Genomic DNA, 12,551 nt, shown 5'->3' on the forward strand with positions numbered 1-12,551 from the left:
TATACTATTACTAGGGAATAACAACAAGACCTATTGTTTCTTTAAAAGAAGGAAGTTTTTATGGACTATAGTCCACATCATCAGGTGTTATTCAAAACTGTGGTGGGGCAGAGGAGGAGATTGTGGACAGTATGACAAATCAAAATGACATGCAGAAAGCACTGACAATCACAACTGTATTGTTCTTAGCATTTTATGGCTCTGAAGAAATGGGCTGTAATCCATGCAAGCTTGTGCTATAATAGATTTACTAGTTTATAAGCTTCTGCAAGTCTTAATTGTTTTCCCTGCAAAAGGGACAAATATAATCTGAGACAGAAGGACAACTGTGAGCTTCAAAGGGAGAGAGCTGGGGAAGTCAGGGTGGCAGGGAATGGGGAGCAAGTGGAATTAGTCAAGTGATTTTGTAAAGCTTGTTCCAGTTCCTACAATGTGCCCAGCTATGCCTGGCACTGTGACTCCTGAGAACACAATAATATGAGTTGGAGGGAGGAAACAACTGGCTCTGGCTAGTGGGTTGAAGAATGGAACTGTCTGCTCCCCTCCCCTTCGGCCTAGTACAAATAGGTCAAATTTGGCCAAGCATCATGTCTCCTCCTTTTGTGAGCCCCATTCATTGTCCACATACAACAAGACACTATCCCTCTTCAGCCAGGGATGTCACCCTTCCATGGGCCCCTTTAGTACTTGTGTCTCCAGGCTGGCAGACCTGTCCCGACTTGGCTTGAGAGTTGGTTGGCTCCCATGCGCTGGCATTGAGAGCTGCGGGCAAGGGGAGGGAAAGACAAAAGCAGTATCTAGTCCTGCTTCCAGGACCAGATCCTCCCCTTCATAGCAGCATACGGAATGTGTGGGTTTTAAAATAATCACAGAACTGCTGTAAATGGGAGGACAGTATGCAACTCTGTGTGTGCGGCGGCTGCTCTATAGAGAGGGGCATGCCTTGTTGCTAAATATTCTCTGCCCATGTATGGAGAGACGTAATGACTCCTGTCATGCAAATGCACAGCCATAAAGGACTGGGGGAATGTTACCTAGTGAGGGGCCCACCTGCACAGGAAGGATTGGGGGTACCATGTTGCACATGTGAACATGTGTGTTGCTAATGCAACCCCCAAATGTGCATGTGATCTTTGGTATGTGTATGTGTACCTCGGTATGTGCAGTTTGCTTATGTCTGAGGCTCATCAGGGGTGGCTTCAATCTGTCCCTCAATTTATAAAAGACCCTTCAATCCTCAAGAGAGTCTCCCAAGTGAGGGTGCATGTGTGTGCGTGTATGTGTCTTTTTGGTGCATTATGACGGAGTGACTGGGACCGTAGCTTAGAAAATCTTCAGCTACTGTGTCTCTGAGAGTAAGTAAGAGACACCTGTGCACCAGTTTCGTTTTTCTGGGATTAACAAAGCACCATGGGAAAATGGGGGAAGGCTCCAGATCTACGTGCTGCCACTGACCTGCTTGTTGACCTTGGCAAAGTCTCTAAGACTTTGGGTCTCAGTCCACAACCTCCACTCGGGGAATGAAAACCTTGCTTCCCATGGACTGGGGGACCGCACGGTCTGCTTCTTCAAGAACCAGATGCTGCCACGATCGTTAAACTGCTTCTGCGCCCAGCCAGGCCGTGACGAACAGATGGGTGTCATTGTTGGTGAGGAATGAGGAACACTTATCGGCCAGATCTCCAAAGACACCCCTCCCTGTCAACCTGATCATACATAGGCTCACATGCCAGCTGGCAGTAAGCATCACCACATCAGGACGCCTCTCTTTGGCAGGCAGTCCTTCAGTACAACCCAGGCTGCCAGGCTCCTGTCAAAACTTCACCTTGGGGTGCCCCACACAGGGATCCAGGGCTAATCAGGGGAAACTATGTGTGTGCTCTTCATCCTTTCCTCTTGACAGCAGCTTCCCTTGCCAGCCGCTGGGTACAACTACCTTCCTAGCTGCCCAGGTCTCACTTTGGTATAGTTCACCTGCAGAGATACCTGGCTCTCTGAGTGGGGCCCAGCCCAGGCGACCTTTCTTTGACAGCTTTCCTAAGAAGTCTTCCAGCCCCTTTGCTAAAAGAGCTGGTAGCCAAATCTAGAAGGGTGAGCGACAGATGGGGACATGGGTGCCCAGTGTTCACCGCTGAAGCCAACAGAAGATATGGGGTGTGTAGCCGACCAAGAAGGGGCGGCGGGGGGGGGGGGAATGATGGCAGCCCCATCTAGCCCCACACCTAGGGACATAGTCAAAGAACTGGCCAAGAGGTTGTTCGGGATGGAGCCCTGGGAGAGCGGGAATACCGGCACACCCAACCCCGCAGCGGGGCATCGCCGAGGCCAAAGGGGGCGGGGAGCGGAGGCAGAACGGCACATGGCATTTAGCCCGATGGATCCTTTCAGGGGGTGCAAGATGCAACCAGGCTGCAAAGTTTGCTTCGTGGTGCCAAAGGCTCTCTCTCTCTCTCATTCCCTGCAGCCCAGCGGTCCTGCCGCGAGCATTGCCCCCACTTTTCCGAAGACGGCGACCCCGCCGCAAGTTTGAGGGAGGGAGGGAACATGAGTTGCCCCTCGCCCTCCTGCGTTCCCGCCCCGCCCCCCCACGGACCTCGCCGGCCACGCTTACGACGTCCTCCGAGCCCCACTTAACCCCATCGCCGTGCCCCCTTCGCTCCCCCGTCAAGGCGGGCGCAGGAGCCGAAGCAGCAGCAGCGCCGCCGTCCAAGGACAGCCCACCCCCGCCGCCGCCGCGCGCGAAAGCCGCTCTGACTCACCGTTGGGACGGACGTGGCTGGTGAGGAGGGTGCCAGCCAGCAGGACCTGCCACAGCCCCGGGCCCACGCGGGCGCCGGCTCCGAGCGGCTGCCATAGAGCCATCCCAGTGGGCAGCGGGAGGGACGGGACAGGACGGGACCGGCGAGGCGGGCGGCTTCGAAGGGGCGGGGGCGCCCGTGGGAAGAGAGGGGGGCTCTGTCCCGGCTGGGGTCCGCTCGGCGCTGCTGCTGCCGCCGCCGCTGAGGCCACCCGACCAGGCGCGGCTCCTTAGGGCACCTGGGGGCCACTCCGCGCCGCCACCGCGCGCCCCGGGCTCAAGGCAGGCTCCATGGGCGCCTCCCGGCCTCCTCGCCGCCCGCGCCTTGGTTGGGGCTCAGCCGGACGGACCCGCCGCCGGGACTTGGAAGCGAGCAGCAGGCAGAGGCGACGGAGCGGGCCACTCGGTCCAGCCGCATCCACCCCTCGCCGGCCGAGTCTGAGAGATTGAGACTGAGAGAGAGAGAGGCAGCGCGGGAGCGAGCGAGCGGGCGGGCGAGGGGGCGGGAGCGCCCGCCTTCCCTTCTGGTCTCCCCCCCCCCCCCCTTCCTTCCTTCCCTCTCTCTCCTCCGTGGTGTGTCTCGCCACTGCCCCCGTCGCCGCCGCTTTCCTTCCTTCCTTCTTTCCTTCCTTCCTTCCCTTCCTCTCCTCGCCAGGCAGCGCTGGGTGGCTGCGAGCACCTTGTCCGCGGCGGCGGCGGCACTGCAGAAGGGAAGGAGAAAGGCGCCAGCGAGGGGCCGCAAAACCCGGACTGGAATCTCCGCCGCGGGAAGGGAGGGAGGGAGGGAAGGAAGGAGGGAGCAACAGCTGGTTCCAGGCTGACAGGCTCCGGAGACGCAAACGAGCCTCGGCGGGGAGGGAAGAGGCAGAGGGCGAGGGAGCCACGAGGAGCCCCGCGCGCCTTCCTCCGCCTCCTCTTCGGACTCGGGAAGAAGAAGAAGGAGAAAAGGAGCGGGAGGGGGAGGAAGAGGGGAGGGCCTGCCTGTGGCGCCCGTCTAAGGGAGCCCCCTTTTCCCGCTCAATGGGGGGGATTAATCGCCACCTGGGCTCCACACCTCCCCTTTACCCCCTCAGCAAGGCCTCGGCTATTATTATGATTGTTATTATTGTATTGTTGTATGTCTTTATACCCCGCTTTGGTCTGGCAGCCGAGCTCTTCTTCCCTCCCTTTCTTCCCGCCTGGCGAATCCACAGGTGGGCCGGGAAGGGAGCCAAGGAAACCCTCCTGGCTCTTCTGTCGCCCCCGCCCCGAGGAGAGGGCCAAGAGGTCGCCCCGTCTCTCGCTGCTTCCACCCCCCCTCAGTCACTCCAAATGATAACTCTGGAAACGAGCAATAGTCTCGGCGTTTCTTAGCCGGCGGCCGCAGCCTGCGAGCACTTCGCGCTTCCTCGGAAGACACCCAGAGACACACCTCCGGCGTTGGGGAAGGCAGCACACCTCCACCACCTCGCTGCTCCGAGAGCGCGCCGCAAGCCTCCGCAGGAGGGAGGGCGGAAGGCGCGGAGTGGGGCGCTGGGAAGGAGAGCGAGCCCCTTTGGGGAAGCCCCGCGGAGCTCCTCCCGGCCCCTCCCCCCTCCCCCCAGGGGCCCGGAGCCCGATCCGGCCTTCTCCTCCCCTTCCTCCTCCGGACTCCAGTCCTGCGCTTGTCTGGAGCAGGGCCTGCCAATCATCCGCATTTCATGTTCTGGACAAACGTCCCCCGAGGAGCCGCTGCCTGGGACCGACCCCGCGCCGCTCTCCCGGGCCCGCCGCCTCTGCCGCAGCGGGAAGGAGACGGAGGAGGAAGAGGAGGAGAAGGGGGGGGGGGTCTCGGGAAGAAACAGAAGGGGTCTCGGGGTTGGGAAGAAGGGGGTGGCGGAGCCAGGGTCAGACAAGGAGGATGGGCAGCCGAGGAGAGGGAGGGACCCGCGTGTGCCGCTTTCAACGCCGAGACACGCTGCGGCGGCGGCGGCGGCGGCGGCGGCGGAGAGACACAAAGGACGGGGCAAAACAGGCAGAGAACAATACGGGCAGACTCCGGCGCCACGCGGGCAGAGAAGCAGGCACCGGGGGAAGGGCACGCGTGGCCATGGGCATGCTCCAGACAGGCGCAATAATATGATCTGTAGGGGAGGGGAGCATGAAGGACATCCGAGAACATGCGAGGAGCACAGAACAAACAGGCAGAGCCAGAGGAAGGAAAACATTCTTCCCCAGACCCAGCAAAACAGGCACCGACCCTGTTCACACGAAGACAGCGTGGAGTCACTGTGTCAGTAAATGAGGTGCGCACCATACATACATGCAGCTCTTTGTGTTGTCGAAGTACCTTACAACCTCTGAGGATGCTTGCCATAGATGCAAGTGAAACGTCAGGAGAAAATGTTTCTGGAAAATGGCCACACAGGCCGGAAAACTCACAGAAACCCATGCAGCTCGCTCTTTCTCTCTCTCACACACATACACACATATACATAGATGCTTTTGTGTGGAACTCATGCTTAGGTTTCTGCACAAATCCACACCCACCCTCAGAAAAGTTCCCTGTGTCTGCACAAGGTCTGTGGAGCTTGAAAGAAGGGCTCTCCCGACACCAGTGGCTATAGCACTATCCAGACGGGCCCTGCAGCTAGGTCCAGTGAGGCAGCCACTTCAGGCTGCAGGTGTGGGGAAGATGTGTAGTTGTGGCACCATGGTTGTATTAGAGCCTTGCACCCTGCCCATCACTGCCTGAGAGAGCCCTGCTCCTTCCAGTTGTGACAGAAGACATGGGAGTCATTGCTAAGCTTGAAGTGAGACTCGGCTGTCAGTCTGGGCACTTTCTGTCCATGGACTTGTGTGCTGGTGTGTGGGTATGCACACTCTCTTGGCCTTTGCCTCAGGCAACTATTAAGTCTTTGTATGGTTCTGGTCAGTTCCATGGGTTCAATGCCAGTGGCAAAGCTGTATGTGTTGTGGAATCCTGGAAAAGAAGAGGACCAAAATCCACCCACAGATTGAGCTGAGCGCTGACAGAAAATCCAACATGGAAGCAAAAAGCCCCCCAAGGTTTCCTGACATGCAGCCTCCCCCTCCCTGCCTTACTTTAGCACTAGAGAATGAAACCTCCTGCCATAATGAAGCCCCCGGCATTGTAGTGTGCCCAGCGGCAGTGAGCATCAGGAGTGCACTCCCCCCATGTGCCAAGAAACAAGGCAATGCCATCACCCCATCCCCTCTCCAGGGTCCTTTATTTCTCAAGCAGGTTTGGATGCCCAAGAATATGATTGCTAACAGGATGGGGGCGGGTGGGAATGTGCCACAGGAGCAGACGGATGGAGGAAAGAGACCAAGGAGGACCTTTCAAAGCAAAGCAAAACAAAAAGCTATTTGGCTTACTTAAAGCATGCATTTCCTTAACACATACTGTTCCCCAGTAGCCCCCCAAAAGCATTAGGCTTTTTGAATGCAATTGTCTGATTTACAACTTCGAACCATTCTACTCTACAGATTCACTTTGGGTTGGTTTAGCACAGATTTAAGGAATTTTCTACTTGACTTACTGGGGTGCCCACCCTACCCTCAGGTATCTTAGAGGGAGGGTTGCCATACCATGTATAACCAGTGTGACTGTTGTTTTTGACAGCACTTGCTAGATCTTGGTTATCTTGACCTCAGCATCTGACAGAGGGCAAAGACAGGCTCCTTTTAAATGTCAGAGAAAAGCACTGACCTCTCTTGGAGGAGGGTACTTACACCAGCAGCCATGCCCACTCCCCATAAGACAGTGTGTCAGCAGGGGCACTACTGCCCAATATGGGGGGGGGGGCTATAGAGCCTCCCCTTTCCAACACACAATGACCCTGAGCTGATGGAGAGAGGGGAGTGGGGCGGGGGAAGCTGTGGCCATGTGCCAGCTGATGCTCATCATCCCTGGGAAGGTTTTGACCGGGTGGGGAGAGGGATTGCAGGTATGTGAGCTGTATCAAGTAAATGTGAATGCACTGATCCCCGCTTGTGGCCATGTTCCGGTGATTTGGCTGCTCTCCTGATGTCAGTGAAAGGTGACAGAAGCCCCCCCCCCCCATGACTTGATATCACCCCCACCCCACCTTTCCACCAGCTTCCTTCCCAGGCTGAAGGCTGGAGGCAGCCTGGGAGATATAAATACACAAACAAACATGCACATGACTCCCTTTCACCATCTTGTGGAAAGGGGAGCAGACAGAAATGGCAAAGGGACTGAAGCTGTCCCCCATGCCCATGAAAGTGGTCAGGAGATGAAGGATCTCTTAGCCCAAGAATGAGTTATAATTAAAAAACAAAACAAAACCATGGATGAAAGTCAATGTCTCTGAATCTATTCTGCACTATGCAGGTGTAACAACGTTCACTCTTATAGACAAAAAAGCACACACAGATTATGATGTGGAATTAGTCATTAACAGAGTTTTGTTTGAAAGAAAGACAGGCACAGGGACCCCACAACTATTTTTCAGATGCAGGTGGGAGGGAGTGTTGAACATTGGCAAGGCAAATAGTTAAACAAAACAATAAAATGCGGAGTATGTTGTGTTAAAACAGTCATTGTTGTCATCACCACCATCATCCAGCTGAAGCAGGCAAAATGAGGATCAGTTTGTGCGCTTCTGATTGATACTTCCTGAAGGGGTCAGCTATGCAGAGCTTAGTGGTCCAATTCTGCTAGATCATTTTAGGGAGAGGGGTCAGCACTAAAAACAAATTTTATTAGGGCATGATCCCCTTGCCCCACCCCTGGTTTGGGGTTCATGGCCATATTTTTACATCTTATTACTTCCCAGAAAGCTGTTGTGCATGTCTGCTTGACATCTCAGCAGTTTTTTTAAAAAGTTTTTCACAGGTCAAAATAAAATGGGGATTTTGAGCTGAATATTTCAGCATTCCCTCATCTCCCTCAGCTCCCTTTTCCCAAGTCCCTTTTGCCCTCTGGCTTTCACATCCTTTGAGACATGCATCTCTCCCAAGTGCCTTGCTTTCTTGCCTTTATAATCTTTGCCAAAATAGTCCAAATTTGCAGATACCTATTATTGGACTGAGAACAAATGCTACCAGCTTGGAAAATGTATGCTGTGAGAGCAGAATCTATCAAAAACGTCCTTCATGAGGTCCTTTGTTGGCACAATATGGTCACAGCTCTCGGCTTTTCCTATGCCAATTTGAGTTGGGAGACTTTGCTCACCTTTCAGATGTATGCAATTCTGGGTGCTGAAATAGTACCTTTTACAGCCACTGGACTGACTTCTAGTTACCCTTCTTCTCTTGTCAGAGGACTCCTCCAGCAGAAGGAGGAGGAGGTTTTGTGGTGGGGGCTTTCCCCTCTGGCTGTTTATTCACTATGATTGAGGATAGTAAAAAACTTTACTCTGTCCAGTTCCAAATTTAGGTTCTATTCCTCCACATTGGCTTTTCTTGCCAAGTCTTTCCCAATGGCCTCTTGCCTGTGTGCCTGACAGGAATCAGTTTCTGCAAATAACGTGACAGTTCCCTGCTGTTTGAGAACACTTTGTGGTTGGTTTGGGAGATACAAAAACACATTTGGTCCCACTTACCAGTCCTCTTGGTAGAATATATATTCACTTACATTTGGGAGCTCAAAGTTGTTGAATGATTAGCCGTTTTGCACAAAGCTAATGAAATTGTCCTTAAGGAGAACTTTGTGCCACATTTAGGTTCTTCTTTCCCAGCAGTACACACTGCTCCCTGGCTGTGGCATGCAGGATTAATTCCCTACTAGTCGTGTGTTGCATATGCAAATTATTGTACATGAATATGCATGTCCTGGTCAGTTGCTGGTCACAGGAACAGGCAACAATGCCAAAGCAAGCCCTACCATTAGGCAGAGCAAAGCAGTGACCACAGGCAATCTGAAAAGAGATGCCATCTAAATGGAAAAGGGCTAGTTACTTAACTGATGACTACTGCATTTTTAAATTCACTGAGAAACCTGCATATGTATGTTCTGCCTCCACTGGCAAAGTAACTGTCCCCACTGTCCAGCCTAGGTTACAAGGGATTTCAACATGATCTGTATGTATGTGCCTGTTCCTGCATTGTGTGTGTATGTGTGCGTTTTGAGGAGGTAATTTGCCATTATGTCTTAGTCAGCATAATGTATTGGGCCAACACTACTACTTGCTGTATTTGGGGGAAGATCAGATGGTCTCACTAGGAAAGCTCAGGTGATATTTTGCCACCTGAGGCAGAACAGAAAATGGTATGTATGCCCTCAGGTCAAGACAATACCACCCAAAACCAGTCAAGTTAATTTGGCGGAAAATCCCAAAAGCACTGCTATGTCTTTCTCCGTGTCTGTCTCTCAGAACACCATAACAAGAGTCAAGCAATAATAACTTGTTGCTTTTTTATACACCCCAGATATGCTGCCTGAGGCACCTAGCACAATCTGCTGCATGTTAGAGCTGGCCATGGGAAAGCTTCTGCAGATGGAGTAGGAGTTCCCTGCTGTCTTTCATTTCTTGCAAGCAGAGGCAATGCTTATTCAATACACAACATGTTGACCACAACTTAAGAAAAACTACAAGCACAACCTTCTGGAGAAAGTGCAGGCTCCTTATTTATAATGTAAGGGGGGGGGGGGGGGGGTCAACAAAAGGTGATCCCATGGGACAAATGTGGCTACTAAAAGCTACCACTTGACAGAATCTGGCAAAAGAATTGGCAGCAACAATAATAATGTTTATGCCCATGGGACAGCACCAAGACATGCTCCGCAGCTGTCTTAAGGTATTTTGTTGTCTGAGGCTAAGCAGCAAAAGTTCTACTTCCTGGAAGTGGCAGAATATAATTCCCAAGACTGGTTAAAATCCCCATACTTCTTCTTCCTGGCTGTAAAAACCACAACAGATCAACCGTTCCCGTCTCAAATCAGTTCTAAGATATTTCTCATTGGGGAACCAAATACATTTGGTAGGGATGGTCAGCCATGGAAAATAGAAGGATCTAGTTCAGTGTTTTCTCATAATTTTACCAAACTGTAAAGGCCAAGATCCTATTCAGCATTTAGGTAGCATGTCTTGTAAAACTGTCAGTAAGGAACATGTCCCGATTAGGGTTTGTATATATACACACACATACACAGCGCTGCTGCAAAAAGTCAATATTTGGTTGTATCTTGTTGCAGTGAGTTACATAGGTCACATGTCAGGAGAAAAGTATGATATACAATAAAAAAAATAACAAGAATATCAATTCCACAGACATGGTCTGAATACTTCAAAACCAAGAAAACCCAACTTCTTGTGCAACAGGAATTACACTTGCACAAGAAGCACAAAACTGCAAACAGATTCTGGTCAAAGAGTTTGGGTGGAACACCCTAAAAAGAGAACCCCAACACCACCCCATATAATTCTCTCTTCCATATGAGGAAGATTAGGAGGTCTCTGGGATCATAATAGTGAATTGCTGCAAATATGAATATTAATTAGGAATCTAAATCTTAAAATAGAAACTCTTTGGTGTTTTATCTCTGCACAGCCATTTTGCATCTTGCTAACATCATCCCGCCTGGCCAGCCAACCTAGATTATCTCATACCTTCCTTAATAAAATTGTTGATGTTGCACTATAAATTCTGTTTGAAGTGCTGTGTGGCAGACCAGCTGACTCTGGGTGCACCGGGGCTTAAAAGCACAAGCAACGGAATTGGGCCCCAATGAAAGATGGATTCAAAAAAAAAAAATATGATTTTGGCTACCCCAATGGTTGTAAGTGTTCCTGTTCTTGTGTGCCTTGAAATCATTTCCAGTGTACGGCAACCTTAAAGCAATCTTACACAGGGTCTTATTTGGAGAATTTGTTCAGAGGGGAGTTGCTCTTGTCTTTCTTTAAGGCAGAGAGAATATGACTTGACCAAGATCATCCAGTGTGTTTCCATGCCTAAGCAGAGAATTAAACTCTGGTAGACCAATACCCAAACCTCTACATCATGCTGGTTCTTAAGACTTGAATACACCAGACATAATCTCTGTACAATGAATAGTGCAAGAATCAGACATCAGACAAGCAGAATGCTCTCTTGCACTCAGATTTCTGAAGGCCTTGACCCTGTTTTACACCAGCATATGCTCCCTTCTAGCTCAATACTACAGACACAGAATTGTGCATGCAGTGCTCTTGAACACAGGTGCCATAAAGCATGCAGACGAGTATTCTTGGCCAATGTGTATCCATGTGCTCAACTGAAATTTCTGGTAATACTCCTTTGGTTGCACATTTGGGTACACATTCCAATTTGCATGTTGGGTTACAATGTTGCATAAGACTCATATAGAGCAATCAGTGTAACTTTGAATGCAAAGCTTTATGCTATGCAGCCTATGATAATCCTACACTTACTCTCAACTACAGTTGATTCATTGGATCACTGAGATTTATGTAAATGATTATTCACCATTAAGTACTATGGGAGAGCCACTATGCTGTACCAACATTAGGACTATGACCTCTGTGCCTTGTGCAGGTAATCTTTGCAAATCAACTTCCCTGCACATCTATGGAAAAATTACTTTTTGGACTGCAGCTCCCAGAACCCCTAGAAATTAAGACCAGTGGCCATGTTGGGTGAAGGATTCTGGGAGCTGTAATCCTAAAGACATAACTTTCTAAGGCTCTGTCTACTGCTGAATGATGGGACATTGCAGCAGGGGGTCACCGATAGTTCAGTTGTAGCACACACACTTCATACATTAAGACCTTAAGTTCTGTCCCTAGCCCCTTCGTCTATACAGTAGAGTCTCACTTATCCAATATAAATGAGCCAGCAGAATGTTGGATAAGCAAATATGTTGTATAATAAGGAGGCATTGAGGAAAAGCCTATTAAACATCAAATTACATTATGGTTTTACAAATTAAGCACCAAAACATCATGTTATACAACAAATTTGACAGAAACAGTAGTTCAATATGCAGTAATGCTATGTAGTAATTACTGTATTTACGAATTTAGCACCAAAATATCATGATGTATTGAAAACATTGACTACAAAAATGCGTCCTACCATCCTAAAGCATGATTCATAGTTAGATGAAGAAGAATTTTGTGGGAGATAGTGAAAAGGCGTGCTAGAGAACATCTTAGTTTGTTGCTGAGAAATTAATATCTAAATCCTTAAATTGATCATTGAAGACTAACAGATTTCTATTCATATGTGCTTTCATACATTATGATTCCTTTGCTCAGAGGCATGGAGTATTTAACAAACTAACATGGCAACCCCTTCAAAATTGCCACTCGAGGGAAGACAATACAGACATACCTCAATTAACATAGTTTCTGACACAGAAGCTCCTTTTTGTCTGTTAATGCCCAACCATCTCCTCTAGTCCTACCTCATTTTCTGTCTTGCTTGAAGGTATTTCGCAAAATTAGCATTGTGAAGATGTTGATGGAGGGTGGAAACTTTCAGTGTTGGGTTGAAGTAGTATGTCTACAATAAAGCTTGAGTTGGGAAAGAATGGGATTCTACTTTAGCTTATTTATTTATTACAATATTTATATCCTGCCCTTCTCACCCAACAGGGGACTCAGGGCGGCTTACAATAAAACGCATATATAAAAATTATACAGCTTATCCTAACATAGCTGTGTGTACCTCCTCAGAACAGCAAAGGCAAACAGCAACTGCCTCCAGAATCTGTCACTGAGTATGGACAAACAGCAAAACAGAGAAAAAAGGGAAGAGAAACTAGCTCATCTCACCAGCTATTCCCAGGATGTTAAAAAAGCAGAAA

General features: G+C 49.9%; 1 protein-coding gene across 3 annotated transcripts in view; it reads right to left on the reverse strand.

Annotated features, from left to right (window-relative positions):
• unc5a (unc-5 netrin receptor A) overlaps positions 1-3,459 on the reverse strand; it is a 133,434-nt gene extending 129,975 nt beyond the window's left edge. For all 3 annotated transcript variants that reach the window (XM_062970195.1, XM_062970194.1, XM_062970193.1), the window contains exon 1: positions 2,760-3,459. In XM_062970195.1, the coding sequence (XP_062826265.1) occupies positions 2,760-2,862 (103 nt within the window). In that variant the 5' untranslated portion in view covers positions 2,863-3,459. The remainder of the gene's footprint in view (positions 1-2,759) is intronic.
• Between the last annotated feature and the right edge of the window lie 9,092 nt (positions 3,460-12,551).

The sequence above is a fragment of the Anolis carolinensis genome, chromosome 2 (genome assembly GCF_035594765.1).
Source record: "Anolis carolinensis isolate JA03-04 chromosome 2, rAnoCar3.1.pri, whole genome shotgun sequence".
In the NCBI taxonomy this organism is placed as follows: Eukaryota; Metazoa; Chordata; class Lepidosauria; order Squamata; family Dactyloidae; genus Anolis; species Anolis carolinensis.